Source organism: Typopeltis vanoorti, chromosome 3 (assembly GCF_054136105.1).
Source record: "Typopeltis vanoorti isolate ZY-2024b chromosome 3, IOZ_Tvanoo_1.0, whole genome shotgun sequence".
Classification (NCBI taxonomy): Eukaryota; Metazoa; Arthropoda; class Arachnida; order Uropygi; family Thelyphonidae; genus Typopeltis; species Typopeltis vanoorti.
Genome location: NC_143551.1, coordinates 111,033,512 through 111,056,886, shown reverse-complemented (window position 1 = coordinate 111,056,886; position 23,375 = coordinate 111,033,512). Strand labels below are relative to the sequence as shown.

The 23,375-nt window shown below is 37.7% G+C and overlaps 1 protein-coding gene across 1 annotated transcript in view; it reads right to left on the bottom strand.

Annotated features, from left to right (window-relative positions):
- LOC150108468 (dynein axonemal heavy chain 7-like) overlaps window positions 1–23,375 on the bottom strand; it is a 990,001-nt gene that overhangs the window by 701,426 nt on the left and 265,200 nt on the right. The window contains exon 15 of the mRNA XM_090390473.1: window positions 12,666–12,911. Within this exon, the coding sequence (XP_090246599.1) occupies window positions 12,666–12,911 (246 nt within the window). The remainder of the gene's footprint in view (window positions 1–12,665; window positions 12,912–23,375) is intronic.

Sequence of the window (23,375 nt, the reverse complement as noted above, 5' to 3'; positions counted from 1 at the left end):
TTTCCTAAGATATATCAACTAGGTGTATGATGGTGCACAGTGCTACTGCTACATTGGATGAAGAGTTAGAGGTTCATGAAAATGAACTTGAAGAGCTATTGCATAACCAGGATAAGAATTTGTCTATAGGGACAGATGGAATATCAGCCTATTTGATAAAGGAATATTCAGCCCATTTGTTGCCTTCATTGTTGTCGTCGTCGAGTCCATTGAAGAGCATCTACATATGAACATGGGCATATAGAACTGCTTTGGCAATCTGTTGAACTTTAATGGAGTAGAGCTCTTCTATAGGATTATTGTCAATTTTCTGTAGAGCAGTAGCAATTGCTGGACCAGAATAGATATGGGCAGGTGTCAGTTCGACTCCTGGACAGGTCCTGCATATTTCATACCTTCTAGTACGGTCAAGCTGAATTATTATTATTATTGACATCCGATCTCCATGGAGTCAGAGACTCATCCAACTATGCCTTAAACTGTTTCAATGTGCCTACATTCACAACACACTCAGGCAATGCATTCCACACACCAACCACTCTCCATACAAAGAACTTACTCCTCACTCCCCTCTGCTCACACCCTCCTTATAGTTTCCAGCAATGGAAGCTGACCTCCTCCTCCACATTTCAATGACCATGACCATGACCACGTTTGTGAATCTTCTCTGAACCATTTCCAAATATCCTCATCTCCATAAAAACTCAGCAATCAAATCTGTGCACAATAATCCATATGAGGCCTGATCAAGACCTTATACAATGTCATCATAACCTCTCTAATTCTACATGTCAGGGTCCTCTGCATCATTGTCTTTATCCGATGTGACGTCTTCACAACTTGTGCAATGTGGACCGGAATTTCATGTCCTTGTCCACCATCGCTCCTATATCTCTCACCTCTTCTGATTCCTTTAAAGTTCCCCCAAAAAGTGTATACTTTGCATCCCATCGCAGTTTACCAAATCTCAAAATCTTACACTTTGCAACATTGAACTGACAGTTCCACTTACCTGTCCATTCATGCAATCTATTCAAATCCTCTTGTAAGGCCATAACATCCGCTTGACTCTGCATTGCTCTTGCTCCAGTTTTGCGTCACTGAATACAGCTGCATATCACTAGTTAAACCCATCTCAATATCGTTAACATACAAATTGAACAACAATGACTCCAAAACTGACCCCTGTGGTACACCACCAGTGACATTTCTCTGTTGGGATACCGCACCACCATAAACAACTTTCTGATACCTATCTGACAGCCAGTCATTATTCCAACTCAGAAGTCTGTTATCCAATTCAATCTGTTTCAGTTTATTTAAGAGTTTGTCATGTGGCAGCCTATCAAAAGACTTTGCAAAATCTAAATACACCATTGTATATGCACCTTCCCTGTCCAAGGTATTTGTCACCTTGTTATAGTACATAAGCAAGTTAGTGAAACATGGTTTCCCCTTAACAAACCCATGCTAATAACCAAAAAGAATACTGTTGTTATCTACCCATTTCTGTATCCTACCTCTCGCCAATCTCTTTAGTACCTTCACCACAACTCTAGATATACAGATTGGCCTATAATTTGAAGCTACAGTCTTTTCACCACCTTTATGCAGTGGAACAATTTTACTTTCTTTCCACTCCCTTGGAAAACCTGTGCTGTTCAAGAATTTTATTAAACAGACATGCCCATGCTACTGTCAGTTCTCTGGAATATTTCCTTAAGATGCATGGTGATATGTCATCAAATCCTATTGCCTTATTGACATCAAGTTTATTTATTTCCTAAAATACCTCCTGCTCACTCACAATTAAGCCATCCTCTCTTATGTCTGTCCTCTACACTTAAATTCCCCATGATTCCACCCTGATCAGGATGAAACACCCTTATAAATTGATCACTAAATATCTCAACAATGTCTTCTGCGGCAGTTATCATTCATCCAGTGATAGTGGGTGTAATTTTTGACGTGAATATCTTGCTTCTTTGACTAGTCTGTCTGCTTTCTCATTGCCTTCAATATTTAGATGGGCTAGTATTCATTGCAATGTACAGTTCTTATTTTTCAAATTTAAACTTGTTGAATGTTCATGAATTTTCTATGTGAGTTTTGTTTTTCCATTTTTTAATGCTTAAAGTTCAGATTTTGAGTCATTGTAGATGATTATTCCTTCTGTAATGTTTATTGCTGGATTAGAGAGATAGAACTTGAGAGTTGCTTATATGGCTGTTAATTCACAAGTGAAGTTTAAATATAGTTTTCCAGGTGTGGATTTGATTTGCATTTCCTCACCTCCAGGTAGAGTTATTAAAACCCTTCCTCCTCCTTGGTTGAGTGCTTCATGAGCTGATCCATCAGGTGATGGATCATGTAATGAAGGTATAGGCGATGACATGGTTTAGATTATTTAAGTGAATGTACATATTGTCAAGTCCTTTCTTTTATTTTCATGCTGTGAATCCTTTTTTGAACAATTTTTTAAGTGATTTAAGTTAATAATTGTGTTTTTTGGTGGTATCATGGAAAAGAATGGCTCTTTAGTTATTTTGTTATATGAGTACTCTTAGTTGATCTCTTTTCTAATTTCATGATTATTATTATTATTATTATTATTATTATTATTATTCAGACCTCTATGGAATCAAAAGACTCATTGTGGGAGGTCCTTCCTTGGAAACACAAAATCTATCATACCACTCCTAAAACTCATTGACCTTTCTTGCTCTCACCACTCTATCAGGCAATGTATTTCATGATTATACTGTAAAGTAGATGAGATCTTGAATCTAGATTTTCCTGTCGCATCGAAAGTCCTGAGTGAGATGTGATCCTTTTGCTGGCTCCTGATTCTGTTAGTGAATTTAACTGTGGAGAGTTTCTTCTGCCTTCTAATATGTGAAGTCCAAACTTTTGTTGAGCTTTTAAAGTATTTGTGGATGAGACTGTATCTATAATAATTTTTGCTGCTCTTGATTGTGAATATCTTGCTTCTCGAATATCTTGACTGTGAACGGACAGGCATTTCACGTTTGTATAACTTGAGTCTCGGCTCAGGAATGATACCACAGAATGGAAGGAATGTATGATAGTTCAGTTGTACAAGGGTGGCGCAAAAACTAATGTATCTAACTACCAACCTATCAGTATCTCTGGTGTGATTAGTGAAGGTTTTAGAGAACTCGGTAAGCACTGACATACAGAAATGGGTAGACAAACAAGCTATAATCTGCAACGAACAGCATGGGTTTACTAAAGAAAGGTCATGTTTAACAAAAGGGTGCAAAGAAGAATTACAAAATTTATATCTGGATTATGGGATTTAGATTATGAGGATAGATTGCAAGTATGTGGATTATAGATTCTGGTTAACAGGAGAAAGAGGGGTGATATGATAGAGGTTCATAAACTTTTGAATGGATATTATGGGATATCATCTGATGAAATTTTTCATTATATGGAAGGTAGGGAAAGAACATGGGAGCATCCATGAAAGTTAACATTTTTCACAGTCAAGAAAGGGAAAGAGCTAGGCTTTTCTCTCACAGAGCAGTGAGTGAGGAGAATAGTTTCCTTTAGGAATAGCGAATGCATCTACGAGGGTGGTCCGAAAAGTTCTTGACCTCGACCATAGATGGCAACACTATTGGCAAGATTTTTTTTTTCAAAGTTGGTATATCTGTCTCATAAGCATCCATGTGAAATTGTAAGTCATTCTATCAAGTAGTTTGTTTTATATAGCTGTCTGAAGCAAAAGTGTTGTGTGTATCCCTTGAAATGAATAAAATTTCGTGCTGTTATAAAACTTCTTTGTAGAAGAAGGTTTAAACGGCAAAAGAAATTCATTCGAAGTTCATAAAAGTTTATGGGCACTCTTCTCCTTAGTTTTCGACAATTAATAAATGGGCTGCTACATTTAAACATGGTACGTACCAAGGCTGGTACGTATTGAACGTACCAGCCTTGAAGATGATCCACGTGAAGGATGTCCAAAAAGTGTAATAACACCAGAAATCATTGATCAAGTGCACGATATGGTATTGGATGACCGGTGAGTCAAAGTGCGTGAAATTGCTAACACTATAGGCATTTCAAAAGGAATGTGAAGGATATATTTTGCATGAAGAATTGCATATAAAAAAGCTTTGTGCAATATGGGTGCCGTGCTTGCTCATAGCAGATCAAAAATGCACTAGCATGAAAATCTCTGAACAATGCTTGGAGCGTTTTAACAAAAATAAAACTGATTTTGTGTGTCGATATATTACTATGGATGAGACTTGGATTCACCATAACACACCAGAATCCAAACAGCAGTTAGAAGCCAGTTGTTCAGCAGCAAAGATGACAAAGTTGGTTCCATCAGCAGGAAAGATCATGGCATCAATGTTTTGGGATGCTAAAGGCATTTTGTTTATTAATTATCTTGAAAAGCGTAAAACAATAACTGGGGAATATTATTCCAATCTTTTAACCAGACTAGATGAAAAATTCGTGAGAAAAGATCTGGTTTGCAGAAGAAAAATCATCTTTCATCAGGACAATGCCTACCCACAAATGTTTTTTGGCAATGGGACAATTAAGGGATCTGCTCTATGATCTGTTGGAACATCCACCCTATTCCCTAGATTGGGCTCCCTCTGCCTTCTACCTCTTCCCAAAACTAAAACTCTTCCTTGCTGGTCAGCGTTTTTCTTCGAATCAAGAGGTGATTGCAGCTATAGAGGAGTATTTTGCAGATCATACTGAGAACCACTACAGGGATGGGATAATGGCACTGGAGCATCTCTGGAATAAATGTATTAGTCTTAAGGGATGTCTAGATGTTGAAAAATAAAAATAACTTTGAAATTATAAATTCGTTTTTTCATTGTTAAGCTGTGAACTGCTGAGACCACCCTCGTAGTGTGAATGAATTTAACGGAAGGTATGACAGCTGGTTTGGGTGATTTATAGTCTTCTTTGATGATACTTGACTCCCTGGAAGTCTCAGGAATAATAATAATAATAATAATAATAATAATAATAATAATAATAATAATAATAAAAGCATAAAAATTAATCTTGGTCTGATAATTTGTAGCCTCAAGTCTTATCACAACTTTAAGAACTGGAACAATTTTACCTTCTTTTCTCCCCTGAGACTTGCCCTACTACATGATTGTTGTTAAATATATGCCACAGATGCTATTAACTCCTTTCTCTTAGGAAATACTGATATTTCATTGAGTTCTTCCTGGCATCATTCATCATCTACTCAGGGATTTAGGTCCAGTGGCCTGTTAGATTCTCATTCCAACTTTTCCTTGGTTATCCCTGACTTCTATATCCTCCAAATGGATGGTATATCAGAGCATTTTTTTTGGATAGTCTTGAACTGCCAATAAGTCAGAGGGGTGTAAGGGAAGTTATGGATGTCATGCATTGGTAAATTAACCCAATGAGTGTAGACCTATCAATATGTTCAATGCACTTCTTTCAGTATTCATATACTTTTTTTCTAATACTGAGTCTATTTTTATTTCTTTATGTATTTCTGTGCTTCTTTTTTTTTTTTTTTTGGTCCCACAGACACAAAGTATAGTCTGCTGTCCTTCACAGGAATTTAATTTCTTCAGTTTCTATTCTTCTTTCTTCTGCAGTTTTGAAGGTCCATAATTCATTTCCATAGAGTAGAGAAGGTCTTGCCAAAACATTATTAAACTCTTGTTCTTGTATGCTTTTGAACTTGGTTAGGTTTGAAAATATTATTGATTATTCCTGTCATCTTTAGAAAGTTTGAAATTTTGATATCAATGTCAGCTTTTGTATATGATAAAACACATTTAAGGTATTTGAAGAAGTTAATTTGTTATTTTTTGAAGAAGGAATTTAATTTTTTCAGTTTCTATTCTTCTTTCTTCTGCAGTTTTGAAGGTCCATAATTCACTTCCATAGAGTAGAGAAGGTCTTGCCAAAACATTATTAAACTCTTGTTCTTGTATGCTTTTTAACTTGGTTAGGTTTGAAAATATTATTGATTATTCCTGTCATCTTTAGAAAGTTTGAAATTTTGATATCAATGTCAGCTTTTGTATATGATAAAACACATTTAAGGTATTTGAAGAAGTTAATTTGTTAAAATTTTAGTTTCAATCATGATTTTACTTCTGACTGGAGATAGTCTTTTAAAAGCCATGATTTTTGTTTTCTCTGTTGATATTGCATTTCAAATTTTTTTAGCAATTATATTTAAGAAGTATATTAATCTTTGGAGTTCATCTTCACTTCTTGCTATGATTATCTGGTCATCTGCAAACAAAAGGGTATTAAATATAGTTCTGCAATCCAATTTGAATGCTGATTTTATATTTTTCTTCCATTTCTTTACTATTTCATCTACATAGATATTAAATAAGAGTGGTGACATAGCATATCCTTGACCAATCCCTTCAGTTTATTGATTTTCATGCTGTAACCTTTCCTTTAGTGTTACATGGTAATCAGTATTCATTTTACACAAATTATGGACTCTATATAAATAATTATTTTAATTTCCCGATGTTTTGACTTTCATATTAAAGTCATCATCTAGAGTATACACACACATATATATATATATATACAGAGACAAGCTAAATTACATTTCACAGAGTATGCTGAAGAGACAATGATTTGATCAATGGTTATTCTACTGGCCTGACCTCTAGTGAAAATAAAATAAAATTACAATAAATAAATGAAATAAAATAAATTAACTACCTCAAAGCTATATTCTATTTAAGACATCAGAGAAACATTCTTTCATATAGATAGTTTTGTTACAGTAAAAATAAAAATGATGTCTTGTGCTCTTGATAACAACATGACAATTGTTATATTAGATTTAGGATCCTGGATTACCTATGGCCCTATTTAAAATTAGCTCTTAGGGCGAAAGGTTAAGCGGATAGAATATGTGCCTTCCATATGCTTGGGATTTTTAGACCATCATTATTGTTAAGATTAAGATGATCAATAAGAATCTCACAGGGTTCCTTAAATTTACGTTCATAGCATGTTTTGGTGTGATGTAAACAACAGGTGCTTTTCCAGTCGATTCTATGTAAAGTTGACAGGGCATGATCAGAAAGCCCAGCTTGACCATAGTTATCATATGTAATGTGTCGTTTATGTTCCTTTTTTTCTGATAGGAACTGTGTGTCCTGTTTCCCATATATAGGGCAAATTACAGGTGCAATGAATATGGTATACTCCAGGGTGGGTCAGTGGAGGGAGTGGATCCTTGGATGAGTTGAGTAAGTTCTTTAATTTTGCAGGAGGTTTAAAGGTGGCTTTAAGGTTGTATTTTTGTAGTATTTTGCTTATTTTGTCTGATATCCCTTTAATGTATGGAATAGTTACAGTTTTATTGTAGTTTTGTTTATTTTTGTTTTTAAGTGAGGTCTTGTACAGAATTTTGTTGGTAGTATTTTGGCTGTTACCATTTTTAGGAAGAAATTCCTATAAATTTTAATTAATCTTTAAGTGCTTGTTCATTGGAGCAAATCTTCAAAGCTCGGTTTTTTAGTGTATTAATGATTCCTAGTTTTTATGTTGGGTGGTGGTAGAAATTTTTGTGTATGTATTGGCCAGTATGTGTCGGTTTCTGGTTTCATGCTGTAACTTTTTTTTCAGCTATTTTGTTGTTTTGATACATGTTTTGCAGCAAGCAGCTAATTGATCTGCATATTTGTTTTTTGTTTTTGTTTGTCTGTGTTTGTGTGTGTGTATGTTGTAGGCATCCTCGAGGTGAGCAAGTGTGAGTGATCGAAAAAATACAGAATCTGGTCTCTCAGATAACAAATTTGAATGGTGCAGTCAGTAGAAGGTGTAAAGGTAGTTGTTAGATCAAAGGATGCTGCAGTTTATGTACCTAATGCCAGAAGAGTCAGGAATAAGAGGGAGGAATTTCTGGCATTAGTCAACCTAGATAAGTTGACTAATTAGAGACTTGGCTCATAGAAGAAGATGCAATTACAGGGATAGAATGTGAGGGATGCTGTATTTTCAGAGAGGATAGCGAGAGAGATTGGTTGATTTGGATTACAGCCAAAGCAAGTAAGGCTATGAGGCCAGTGTATTCTGTCTGTGAATTGCATATGTCCTTTTGGCCAGTTTGACTGTTTTGCTGGATAGAAAAACTGTAGTTTCTGGTAGGAATAAACCTAGTCAGCTTAGTATGAGACTGGTAACTCATCTGAAATGGAGACAGAGAGCAAGAGAAAGAGAATAGGATCATGGAGGGGTAGTACTGCTGATGATAACAGATGAATTGCAGCCAAAAAGAGTAGGATGTCAGTAAGAGGGCACAAATAGAAAAAAGTGCATACGATGTAGTGTGACAGAGAAGCCAACAGGACAAAATATACAGCTTGTTCTGCTATAAGTCAGAGGGGTGTAAGGGAAGATATGGATGACATGCATTGGTAAATTAACCTAATGAGTGCAGACCAAGTAAATATGCAAGAACTCAAACTATGGGGACATTCACTGGAAAGAGAAAACATCACACAGCAGGAAGAAAGTGGAATATATAGATGACTTACTAAGAGATAATTATTTGAAAGAGCATATGATGGAGGGGGCCTTGGGGTTGAAGAATGCTTAAAAGGATCTCAGGATCTGTCCATAACCAAACCAAGGTAGCAATGATGTAGGACAGTGATGCTGCAGCATTCAATCAAGAGGTTGTCAGTCAAGTCAAAAATTAGTATATGTGGAACTACATGGCAGATAACAATGAAAAGCTTATGAGCAAAGGCATAGCTTGAAGCAGTGCAATGGCAAAAGAATCTGCAAGGGAAGAATGTTAGGAGAGTGCATATAAGATGGTCAAAGTGGGGGGGGGGGGGGTTGAAAGAAGCTGGATCAGTATACCCAAGGTTGGGAGGATAAATCAAGAAGACAAAATCAGATTATCAGAAAAATTACTTCAGCAGGTCAAAAGAAATCTCAAAGAGTTCTCTTGCAATTTAGCAAATAAAAGGACGAACATGTATACATGTATTTCAGAATTTTGATGAATGCTAATGTAAGAGAAGTTAGAAGCAACTGAATGAAATAGTTGAATTCGTGAGTGTTTAAGAGAATAGAGATAGATGGGAATAGAAATAGATAAGCTGCAGGTACTTCGGATATTGTAGAATCTTAATGTGAATACAGTGGTGGGATTAAATGGGATATTAATCAGTGCATTACAAAAATATGCAAAAATATACAAATATTGGCATTACTTCTAATTAACATGAATTTAAAAGTCATGTTTTTTTTAAGATCCCAAAGAAGTAGAAAGAGGACACAATAGTACTGGTGAATAAAGGAGTCTCTAAGACAGAAGCGATTACCAACCACTCAGTATCTCAAGGAAGATACTAACAGTATTGGAGAAGTTGGTCAAAGACAAATTAAAGAATTTGTGGATAAGAATATAATGTTCTATGGCAAACAGCATGGCTTGGTAAAGAGTAGATTATTATTCACTTTTTGCAATAGAGTTAATTTTGCAATATTTGAATTAAATAAAGGGAATGGCTAGATAACGAATACTACAGAATTTTGCACAGTGTACATGGAACTCTGCTAAACAAACTGGAGCAAATGAGGGATGGATTTAGAGCTGGTGATATGGATATAAGGGTAGATGCTGAATAGATACCAAACAGTGTTTTACGGAACAGCATAATCCAGAAGAATGCACGTGACCATGGTATGTTGCAAGTCTCTGTGCTTAGACCACTGTATTTAATTCATACATTACAGATATAGTAAGTGATTTAAAGGGAAATATTCAGTTGCTTGTTAATGATGCAAAACTGGGTAGCATAACATTTAATGAAAGTGATGCAGAGATCTTGCAAAATGATGCAACAGGCTGTAATACTGGGCAAAGGATAACAGATGAGAAAATTAATTCTGGAGTACAGGTGCAACAATTATATTGATGGTACTCCAGGAAATTAATGAATTTAAAGAATTGGAGATGTTGGTGGATAGGAAGATGAAATTAAGAGGACATGTTGCAAAAGTGGCCAAATTAGTTCATGGCACATGCTGACAAACAGGAATAGGGAAGTTATTATTGTTTAGAGGGAGATGATACAACATATCTGGATTACTGTACAAAAATCTGGTCACCTAAGAGTCTTGGTGATGAAGAAATGGCAGAGAGGATCCAGAGGTAAGTGACCAAGATGGTAGGTGGTTGAAATGTTCCAGAGAATAGACTATAGGTTTTCATAACTTGTAGTTGGAATGTTCCTGGGGATAGACTGCAGGCTGATAACTTGGAGAAGATGGTTGCTAGGTAAAAAAATTGAGAATAGAAACTTAAAAGTTATTAACACGTTCGCTGCCAACTACGAGTATACTCGTAGTGGGTAAACCTGCTTCACAAGCCAGCTACGAGTATACTCGTAGGACGCTTACCGCTGGGAACGAGATTATTGTAGTGACCTTGAAGAAGTGAAAATGCTTGGCTTGTGGGGCTAGCTTCAAAACTGTGTATTCTCATAGACCGTATATGATCTGTACAAGCCAACTACGAGTATACTCGAAGGTCGTTTACCTCCGGTAACGAGATTATCGTACTGACCTTGAAGAAGTAAAACTGCTCGGCGTAGGGGAACAGACCATGCCAAAGTAGCGTGGCAGCGAACGTGTTAAAGAGTTTCACAGGATTGAAGCAGAGGAAATTTTTCAGTACTGGACTGAAAGGGGCAGAACAACAAGTTGTCCTTGGAAATTGGGTAAGAGTGTGTTTAACAAAGGTTTGGGATAGATATATTTTGCTTGGAGAGGGACAAATGGGTTGACGGAATCTGTTGTGATTGCTTCCACAATGAATATGGTCAAAGATAGGCATGATAGGTATTGTGTAAATAGAGTTGGTTTAGACTTTCTGCAGTGAGTCTTGAGACTGCATAGAGATGCACATGCAATCAGAAACTCTATTGTATCTCTTCTCCTACATATTTTGGTTCACAAATAAATTCGTTTGGTTTTTCAGAGTGGAATGAAACACATTTTATTTAATATATATAATACATACTAGTCAGTTATATATTGACCCTCTTTATCAACGACTTCTTGCCATCTGTCCACCAATTTCATTATGCCGCATTCATAAAACTCCTGAGGTTTACTTGCAAAAAAAACTGATCCAGGTGTCTTTTGACAGCCTCCTCATTAGCGAAGATAATGAGGAGGCTGTTTTCCCTTTCAGAGAATTCTGCAACGATCGGAATAAGTGGTAATCGGAAGGGGGCCAGGTCGGTGAATACGGAGGATGCGACAAAACATCCCAGCCAAGACATAATTTACTCTGGGTTGTTAACAATGTGTGGGGTCTGGCGTTGTCGTGGTGGAAGACAACTCCGTTCCGATTTGCCAATGCAGGACGTTTTGTGCTAATTGCACAGGCCAGTCACGTTAACTGTGAGCAATAGACAGTTGAATCAATCGTTCTGCCTGACAGTAACACCTCGTAGTGGACAACACTTTTATAATCCCACCATACGGAGAGCATGATCTTCTTTGGGTGCAATCCTGCTTTCGAGGTTGTTTGTGGCAGTTCGCTCTTGTGCCCCCCCCATGATCTTTTACGTACCACGTTATCGTACATGACCCATTTTTCATCTCCCGTAATCATCCGCTTCAAAAATGGGTCATTTTCTTGAGATAGTCAATTCATGCAGCATCCAAACATATCCCAGCTTGTGCAAATAGTTTTCAACACTTGTATGGGATATGTTCAGTACTGCAGCAATCTCCTGCACTGTTTGTGATGGATTTTTGTCGAAGATATCCTTCACAACACTCAAATCAACCTCAGTTGGGCGACCAGCGCAAGGCACATCACTGACGTCGAAATCTCCAGAATGTAATTTGGCAAACCACTTTTGGCATATGTGTTCTGTTAAGACACCATCCCCATATACGCTGCATTTTTTTTATGGGCCTCTGCAGTTCGTTTGCCTTTTTTAAAATAAAAAAGCAAAATATGCGGGTGATGTACGTTATTTCCTTCCATTTCTAAAAATATGTTACACACACGCAACTGAAGTAGGCCGAACGAAAATTCGCTGAAAGATTATGCGAAATGTCGCCTTTCTACTGCGCAATAGCTTTGCATGGTAGCACAACAATAGCAACAGGCAAAGCGGCATAAACTTGTACTAACGCATAAACCACATGAACTTATTTGCCAACCCAATATATTTCTCAAACTTGAAAGAACAAACACATGTATCCAACATGACCATATCGGAGTACACAAAACACTAGTCACAATGTATATGTACTTGCAAAAGGGTTAAATTTCAATATTCATTTTTATTTTCAAGTTTTTATAGTAATGCAAAACTTTCTTAAATTCTTATGATTCTATGAGCATATTAAAAATGAACACTGCAATGTGACTCCAAATGGTGCATGAAAGCTTCACGGTCAAGTTATATTTTTCTTTTATTCCATAAATTATGTCAACGCCATCTCTACTGTAGTATAATTAAACCATTACCTAAATTTTGAATGGATCTTATACTAATTAGGTCTTCCTATTTTTACATAGATAAATAAATAAATACACATAATACCCTATTCATTTAATAAAAATATTCCAAATAATATGTCTAATTTAATCAGCATACCAAAATATCTTCTTTGTCATCAGAAAATTTAAGTTTTAGATTTCCTGCAGCTGCTAAAACAGCTTTCACTGCTCTCATTCCATAATCATAATGAGACTGGGATGAAAGTTGCTCAGAGCATAATTTATATGTAGTTACAATTTTTACAGCTAAATTTCGGGCATCCAAAAATCCAGAGGAATATAACTGAATCTCTCCAATCATTGCATAATCAGGCACCATCATGGCCACAGTTCTAAAAAGAACCTAAAAATAATTGAATTAAAAACTGGTAATCATTAAAACAAACATGTTTTAATGGCAATATCATACATGTGTTTATCAGCACATTACTGACACATAAATACATTTATGAAGCTAAAGAATTGGGGATGTTGGTGAATAGGGAGTTGAATTTAAGAGGTTATATTATAAGGAAGTTATTATTCTAATATTAACACAATACTATATTTCTGATTGAGAAAGAGAAAATACTTATTGACATATCTTTGTAACACAATTTATAAAGATCAATTTATAAAGAGAAGGAAATTCTAATTTGATCCATAGTAATAATGCACACCAATTGCAGGTAACAGCATAAACTGTATGACTCAGAGACCACAAAACACCTTAGTCAATTGCCTCTGAACCATTTCTAATATCTCCTTATCCTTTTGAAAACCAGTTTTATAACCAAATCTGTATCTGCCTGAGAAAGGTCTTATACAATGGAACCATTGAATGTAGGGATATCCTTACATCTACAAACCAGTGTCCTCTGCAACATAGCCAGAATTCATGGTGCTGCCCTCACAATTTTTGCAATGTGACCACTAAATTTTAGATCCCTATCCACTATCACCTCCAGATCTCTTATTCCGCTACCTCCTTCAATATATTCCAAGAAAAAGCTCTACATCTGCTTTGTTTTCCAAATTTTAAAACCTTACACTATGCAACATTGAACTGGCAATATCCCCACTACTGTGACTATTCACTCAGTCTATTAAAGTCCTCTTGTTAAGGAAAAATATCTGCTCTACTCCTCATAGTTCTTCAAAACTTTGAATTATGTGCAAATAACTGAATATTATTATTATTACAGTTAACTCCATTGAATCAACAGACTCATCATGGGTCTATCATAGGTCTATTTATTCATTCATTTCATTCATCATGGCTTTAACAGGCATTTAGCTCCCACAGCCATTCAAGTATCCTTGGATTTCCTAACTGACTATAATACAAGAAGCATAAGGCAGTTACCCCTATGCCTCTAGTTATTCTAGTCTGTAAATTGCATGTGTTCTACTGACCCGTTTGCCTGTTCTGAGGGACGAAAAACCAGAGTTTCCAGGAGGGAAAACCCTCTGCCTCCGTACGAGACCAGCTAACTCACATTTAGTCGAAAGAGATAAAGGTTCCTTACATCACTGATGGGAATCGAACCCAGGTCTTTCCTTTTCATCTATACTTAGGGCTTCATCTATACTTACTGAGCTACGGAGGCTCTATCATAGGTCTATAGCAACATCAAAATAAGTATTTCATTTTATTTACCTCCACCTCACACCATATTGCTTCAAAATTAATGCCATCATCCCCCCCCCCTTGCATCCCTACCGAACCAAGCATGGGAATAACTCCTTTTTACAATCTTTAAAAAATATACCCTTGAGGTACACCAATAGTAACTTTCCTCTTCTGCAATATTCCTCCTTCTCTCTTACAAAAATTGCTGATACTTATCAGATAGCCTATCTCCAATACAATGCAGTAATCTAATATTATTATTATTATTATCCAGGCCTCCATGGAGTCAAAAGACTCATCGTGGGAGGTCCTTCCTAAGAAACACAGTCTATCAAGACTCATCGAGGGGGAGATCCCCTCCCCCAAGAAACACAAAGTTTATCATACCACTCCTTAAACTCATTGACCTTTCTCGCTCTCACCACTCCATCAGGCAATGCATTCCATGTTTCAACCACTCTCCATGCAAAGAAACTGCTCCTCACCCTCTTGCTCACGGTTTCCTTTCGTAACTTCCAGGGATGGCCTCTTGTCATATCCAAACCTATCTACTATAATTTTATTATCAACTTATTATGTGGTAATCTATCAAAAGTCTTTGTGAAATCTAAGTATCCTATTGTGTATCCATCTCCCTCTTCCTATTCACATATCACCTTATTGTAATAAGTAAGTAGATTACTAAAACATGCCCCTCCTTTAGCAAATCTGTACAGTCCATCAAAGGGAATACCACTATTGTCAACCAAATTCTGGATCAATGTTCTCACTAATCTCTCTAATACTTAATCACAACTATATCCACCATAGCACTTAGACTTTTACCTTATTCTACAGCCAATGTCATCTTACAATAATTTTTTTTTCTGCTGAATACATATCAAAAGAGCTCCTTAGTGTTTTTTTTTTCCCCAATTAGCTAACTGCTGCTGCTCATAAGGTACTTTTGCTATCCTTACTAACTGAGTCAATCCTCTTGCCTGTTGTTTGTATTCCTCATGAAACTAATTATTACCAGTCATCTTATATAACCTCCATAATGTCTTAATGCCTTCTTCCTCTGTATTGCATGCTTATCTCATCATTCATCCATTTCATACCTACCTTATTTAACCTCCTGCCGTTGGAATACATTTAGACATTGATTCTACTAGATAGTTCTTGAACAGTGCACAAGCAGCATTAATCTTCTTTCTTCCCAACTTCCATGCTACAGATGAAAGCTATCTCCTGAGGTTTATGAAGTACTGGAGAGAAACGGTGGTGAAGCTCAATTGTTGAGAATAGCGAGAGCTAGAGATAAGGCCTCAAAAGACATAACATCAGTCAAGCAGATAAAGGACACCTCAGGAGTAGTACTACAAGAGGAGGAGGACAAAATCAGAGGAAGATGGAAAGAATATTTCCGTAATCTGCTAAATGAGGAGAATTGAAGACAGAGGTGTGAGGATGGAGAGGCAAACGAGGGATTGGTGCAGGACATCAGCAGAGAGGAAGTGCTTTGGGTAGTGAGAAAAACGAAGAATGAAAAGGCTGTGGGGGCGGAGACCAGATACCTGGGGAAGTGTGGAGAAGTCTGAGCAGTGAGGGCATAAACATGTTATGGGATCTGATGAGGAAAATAGCCCAACAGGAAAAGATACCAGAGGAATGGAGGAAAAGAATTCTCTTCCCAATCTACAAAGGAAAAGAAGATGGTCAGGATTGTGGCAAATATAGGGGGATCAAGCTAATGTCACACACATTGAATATATGGGAAAGAGTAATTGAAGGAAGGATATGGCGGGAAATGAAAATTGGCGAGGAGCAGTTTGGATTTATGCCAGGAAGAGGGACAATGGATGCGATATTTGCACTAAGTGATGGAGAAATATAGGGAGATGCAGGTGGAGCTGCATATGGTATTTATAGACCTGGAAAAGGCATACACAGAGTGGCCAGGCAGGAGGTATGGAGGCATATGAGGAAGAAGGAGGTGTTGGAGAATTACATGAGGTTGGTGAAGGAGATATATGAGAGAGCGAAAACTCAGGTCAGATCTAGTGTTGGCATGACAGAGGGGGTTCCCCATTGTCGTCGGGCTCCACCAGGGATCAGCTCTGAGCCCTTATCTGTTTGACCTGGTCATGGATGTACTAGTGGAGGACATCAAGAAGGAGGTGCCATGGAGCATGATGTTTGCCGATGACATTGTTCTCTGCGAATCGTCCTGAAAGAAGCTTGAAAAGACCCTGGAAGAATGGAGAACGGTATTGGAGGAGAGAGATGAGAATTAACCAGGTGAAGACAGAATATATGTCAACAGGGAGTGAGGAGGATATGGTCGTATGACTCCAGGGTGAAAGGTTAATTTCAGGGGAAAAATTCAAGTACCTCAGGTCGGTCATCGAGAGGAATGGAGATCTGGATGAGGAAATACAGCACTAAATAACATGCAGCCGGATGAACTGGAGGAAGATGAGCGGGGTCCTGTGCAACAAGAGAGTGAGTTGTAAGATGAAAGGAAAGCTGTATAAGATGGTGGTGAGGCCGGCGATGTCTTCATGGTGTGGAGACATGGCCTATAACAAAGGCACAGGAGAGGAAGATGGAGGTGGCGGAGATACAGATGTTGAGATGGATGAGTGGTGTGACATAGAAGGACAGGATAAGGATAAGGAATAACTACATCAGAGGGAAGATCAAGGTGGGACCGATTGGTAAGAAGGTACAGTGATACCCCGAAGTTGTGTGGTAGGTAGGGCCAACGAAAAGCGCGTAAGTCGAATTCGCGTAACTCGGGGTATAATTTTGTATGTAATTTATATATACAAACATACAATTGGGAACAAAGGTTTACAAAAACACCTATATTTTTTAAGAAATATAATCATAATTATGGTTTTTCGTACATAAAAAAAAGAAAGTTATTTCAATGTCAATGGTTTCATAAAATCTAATAGATTCCTCTGACGGCATAATGTCTTTTACTTGTCACGCAAAATTTCTTCATAGCAAGCCAGTGATTTTTTTATTCCTTTCCTTGTGGATACAATTAGTTCCTCGTTAGAATCTATGTCCTCCAAAATCTGTAAACCTTTCTTAATTAAGCTGAGACCTTCTGTTAATTTTGCAATTGTCATGTGCTTTTCTGGTAAATCTGAATCTGAGGTTTCGGTCTCTTCAATAGCAAAGAGTGTCTCTGATATCGGAGACACCCCAAGAATCTCCGATAATCCTTACAGCATCTAAAACATTAAACCGTTTCCAAAACTCTTTAACACACAGTTGCTCATTTTGCCTCATAGCTTCATTCAGACTTGCAAACGAATGCCGTGTGTAGTATGCTTTGAATGTTTTTCTTTTCTTGCTAGCTATAGAAGAATCAGACTTGCTTCTTTTGGGCGACATTATTATTTTTTATATGATAAAATTTTTTATCAAGACCATAACATTAAACAATCGCAAGGTTTGTAGACTATAAAATCGTGTATGAACGGAGACCGCACAAAACATGTCAGTGCTTGTTCACAGCATGTGCGACACTGGCGAATGTGGCTGGCGCCATAAAGATACGACTAGTGGTGAGGTGTGACGGGAATCCGTACATATAAGAAACCGCGTAACTCCGGATTCGCATAAGTCGGGGTAGCGTAAGTCTGGGCATGACTCTACAAGAAAGCAGGCTGAGGTGGTTCGGTCATGTAGAGAGGAGGAGTGAGGAGTATGTTGGTAAACAAGTGGAGTGCATGGAGGTGGAGGGAAGGAGGAAAAGAGGCAGGCCCAATGTCATTTGGAGGGATAAGGTAGCAGAGGATCTTAGGAACTAAGGATGGAGTTGGGAAGATGCCCTGGACCAGAGAACCTGGAGGAAGAAGATTAAAGATGGGAGAGCCGACCCCGTTTAACACGGGATAAAGGCATTACGAAAGAAGAAGATTCTGAATGTTCTGCATATTTATATATATATATACAGGGTGATTCAGAACTCTTGGGCCAAACTTTAAGGGGTGATAGAACATACCTAAACAAGCACTTTTCATCATACAATGCATGGTCCGAACTCAAGCAGTGAAGTGCTAGGGGGTTAGCAACTACTGTGTCAGGAAATGAAAAAACACAAGAATGACAGAGGAGATTTGAAACAACTGCAGAAATTACAGAACATAAATGAATTTTATTGAATAAATTACAGAAACTGCTGAAAAGAGCAACCGCCAACATTACTACAGGCTTCACACCTTCAACATAGTGATTGGCGTACATTGGTGAAAACACCAGACATTTCTCATACAGTGGCAGCAGCAATAGAAATCCTGGCAATAAGGGCCTCATTGGAATTGATGGGGCTATTGTAGATCAGGCTTTCCATATGGTCCCATAGGAAAAAGTCCAGACATGAGAGATCAGGTGATCGTCGCAGCAAAGCGATGGGACCACCCTGACCAATCCATCGTCCTGGAAATGTTGCATCCAAGGCATTCCGCACATCCACGATGAAATGGGGTGGCGCTCCATCTTGTTGGAACCACATACATGTTTGAATGTTTGCTGGAACACGGTTCAGTAATTCTGGCAAGACCTCTTGTAAAAATATGAGGTACGTTCTCATATTCAGTCGTGCTGGCAGAAGGTATGGGCCAATCGAATGGTCATGTAGGATTCCAGCCCAAACATTTATGGAGAAACGCCACTGGTACGAATGTGGACGTGTGGCATACGGATTCCTTCTCACCCACACATGATAATTGTGGGCATTAAAAATGCCCTCAGGTGTAAAGGTGCATTTCATCAGTGAATAAGACATGTGCATCAAAGTCTGGCTGCACTGCAGTCTGCTGAGGAACCACTATGCAAAATCCACACGAGGCCAGTAATCTGCAGTTGTCAAGGCATGCACCCTCTGTGCATGGTAGGGGTGTAATCATTCATCTCGTAGAACTTGCCACACCATCAGTTGAGGCACACGTATGGCATGGGAAATTGCTTGCATGCTACATTCGGGATGATCTGCAATCCTACGTAAAATTTCCTCTGTAATACGTGGTATCCTCACACTCCTTGCACACCCTGTATCCTGCATGGCATTGAAAGAGGAGCCCATTTCACACAGATACCGGTGCAATCGCTGAAAGGTTTACGATCAGGCACGTGTCTGGTCGGAAAGTGCTCTCGGTACAGTCTTTGGGCTCCCCTCGCATTCCCGTTTACAGCTCCATAAATGAAATGCATGTCAGCCTTCTCCTGATTTGTGAAAGAATCCATCCTTTTTGCACTCCATGGTAGAAATAACGATGACTGCGAAAATCAGCACTTATAAGTGTTCACTGGAAAGCACCCCTAACGCTTCACCGCTTGAGCTCGGACTATGCATTGTATGACGAAAAGTGCTTGTTTAGGTGTGTTCTATCGCCCCCTTAAATTTGGCCCAAGAGTTCTGAATCACAATGTATATATATATATATTATATTTTTTTTATAAAACAAGCCTATAAACTCAAGTAGGTATATAAGCTAAATTAGACTTTTACAAATATTCATTTGTTACATCCTTCACAGTAAACTTGCAGTGGTTGTTACCAAATTAGCTAGTGATGTAGGAAATTCAGTATGTGCACCTTGTCTAGCCATAAATACTGTTACAACTTGAACAGCGCATAAACCTTTAATCTATCAGTAAATCATTTACAGCTTTCAGCACATACAAACCACATATATAATGTGCATATAGCAGCACTCAATATTTTAAATGTCCCCTTTTGCCTTCACACACACCCCAAATCTGTGACAACATATCAATGTCGTCATATATCGATGGAAGCAGGGGCACGCTAAGAATATTTGCCACCCGGGTGCAAACTTTTATTGGCCGCATACTGCATTGTATAATCCAAATTAGATATTAGCTACATAAAATGCCACCCTATCAATGTTGCCACCTGAGTGCGGTGCACCCCTTGCACCCTCAGGTTGGTGCAGCCCTGGATGGAGGCATGCACAACCTTCAACAGAAACGCTGCCACTGCTCACTCCAAATCTACTATTAGGCTGGTGATGTTGGGGTGTCATTTCTTGCAGCCTACTCTCTCAAGTTTCAACCACAATTTGAAGTCCAACAGATTCAGATCCCCCCACTTCCAGACAGCCCATCCGATGGTGATATCTGGTCAGACACATTCGCCTCCAACCACTGTTGTGTGATCATCACATTGTGTACAGGAACTGAGTGCTGTTGGAAGGTTCACTGCCTACAATTAAAACAAGGTGTTATTTAGGGTCAAACTACAGGTTAAAGCATGGTGTCTTAATATACACTTTTCACAGAAATGAAACTTGGATAATCCCGATACATCACTCCCTCTCTGAATCTTAGGTGCTATGGCATGTTCTGTGCAACCATCCAAGGCATATATACCCGATCATTTTGGCAGTTAAACAACTCTTCAATGGTGAAAATCTTATCTGTGAAGAGAAGATCTCAGCGTCTGTTGTTTGCATACCACCAGAGAAGCACCTTTGATTTTATCATCCTCTGCCACATGAGTTGTGGTGTTAGGAAGTGTCCAATAGAACGCCAATAGGCTCTCAACCCCAGGTCATCAGTGTTAGTATGTGACACTGTTCTATATGAAATATTCATCTTTCAGAACATCATTTTCTGGGTTCTCACAGGATTACAGTGGAGGCATGTCTTCACAGCCTTCACAAGCTGTTGCGTCCTAATGCAGCATGGTTAACCTGTTCTTTGGCAGTCATATATGTCTTCTCTATCGTTGTAACAGTTAATAGTTCAATACATAAACATCTTACTGATTCTGAGTGTGTTTGGCGTGGTGAAAATAAGGTGAATGTAATAACCTTGCAAAGTGCTATTACAACTACCAGTTCTCATAATCTTCCCACTGCATATTAAGCAGTGGGAAGATTATGAGAACAACTTTCTCTCTCTCTCTCTCTCTCTCTCTCTCTCTCTCTCTACTGATAAACACGTGAATATTGTCCATGTACAGTGCCACTAACGGAACCAGGCTCATGAAAAAAGTAGTAAAGGTGGAGTAAGATCTGATCACTTTTGTGATGTGACAACTTTCTTAGCAACTCGTATGGTAAAGTATAAGTTCTGCACCACTTTAACCTGAGTATTTACGGGTCTGGCTCCCACTGACGAGACCTCAACAAAGGTCGAAACCGGTCTGGGTAGTGACCCCCCCACCCTCCCATAATGTATAACATCATACATTTCTGCTAGGAGATGTGTTTTACATTATGGGAAATACTCAGGACAGTGATCAGAGCTTACTCCACCTTTACAACGAGTTGCCCCAGTCATGAAAGGTTTGCTTGCACTTGGATCTGCCGAAACTTTTATAGTTTCTATATTCAGCATGAAACTCTTGTAGTTTCTCTATTCACTTTGAAATAATGTTGGATTGAATATCCACTTAATTTGAATGAATAAATTAGTTACAGAAAAAAAAACAAGGAGAATGTAAAAAGAAAAGCAAAAAAGTGAATGGATGTAAGGGGGTTAGAGAAAGAGTATGCATGTGAGAGAGAGAGAACATTGGAAAATTTTCCAGTCTCAGTAGTAGTATGATCCAAGACCACTAAATAGTAAATTTAGTGGAGGAATAGTAAAATCATGTCCTCTGTTATCCTTGCATTAAAAGCTCATCTTAAAGTAAATACAAAAAAAAATGATAATGTGGGTATGGAGAGTTAGAAACCAAGGAGATTATGAAAGCACCCTTAAAGAAAATAAGAACCACTAAAACTGGAGGAATAGTGAAATCAGATTTTCTGTTTTCCTTGCATTAGAAGCTCATCTTAAAAATGCAATATTTTATTAGGAATCATATTTCACTGAATGAATGAAGTGTTTAAACGTGTAATTATCAGCTGCTTGAGGAGCACTAAGAACAAGTCAGAAAAAAGGAACAGGCCATGAAAAATCCTACAAACTTCATTTGATATGATTCAAATAAGAAAAAAAGAATGATAATATTAGTGGATGAAAACAGTAGGTTGGTAACAGCTGCAAAGGATATAGCTGATTCAGTGAGCAATTTATCAGAGTATTTCTTCCTCGTGAATGCAAGATCATGAGGGAGTTGAGTGTAGAGATATACATAAGGAATTAAGTAAAGATGATAGTAATAAGGCAGTCAGACTTGACAAGATATCACTATGTTCTAAAGCATTGATTCAGGAGATAGATACATGCACCCATGGCATGCTTATTTAACAAGAGTCTTGCAACATTGCAGTTTCAAGGAGTGGTAATAGAGTAAAAATTGTACCATTTCATAAAGTAGAGTGATAAGACTTAAGCTACAAATTATAGGCCATTCTTGCAAGCCATATTTAGCAAGCTGCTTATGTACTACAACAAGGTGAGAGATTAACTGGATTCATTGGACAAGGGAGATGCATATACAGAGGAATAGATGGATTTTTTTAATGCCTTTGATAGATTCAAATTACAAGCTGGTACAATTTTTATTTATTACATTTTAATATAATGTTAATATATTAAAATTAATATATTGAAATTAATATATTAAAATATTATATTAAAATATTGATATTAATATTAATAATATATTAATAAATTAAAAATTAATATATTATTGTTAATATACAAGTGGGCTGAAAAGCTGTGATGACTTGGTTGGTTAGGGAAGCTAAAGAGAGGTATAAACAGCAGTTAGCTAATGAAGAAAAAAAGAATTCTAAGGAGATCTTTCGATATGTAGCCAGCAAAAAAAAAAATGATTATGGAAGGATGACATTGATCGGAGAAAATGGTATAAAGACAGCTGTTGCAGGTGTGGTGGAGATACTTAATGAGCAATTCACAAAGGTCTTTTAATCTTGTAAATGTGACTTTATGGAGAGACTGAGAGCATTTGATAATGGGGAAGAGAGACTGACTGTAAGTGAGCAAGAGGTGTATGGGGAGTTGAGCAAACCAGATGTAAATAAGGCTGTAGGACTTTATAATATATCACCATGTATTCTGAAGGAATGTGCCAGGGAGTTGATGCAGACCTTGCATATTTTTTTAATACGAATCTTGCACTTGGTCAAGTTCCTAAGGAGTGGAGGGAGGGTAAGATTGTGCCACTTCATAAAGGAGGTGATAGAACTCAAGCATCCAACTATATGCCTATCTGTGTGTCAGGTGTTGTAGTTAAGTTGTTGCAGAAGCTTGTGA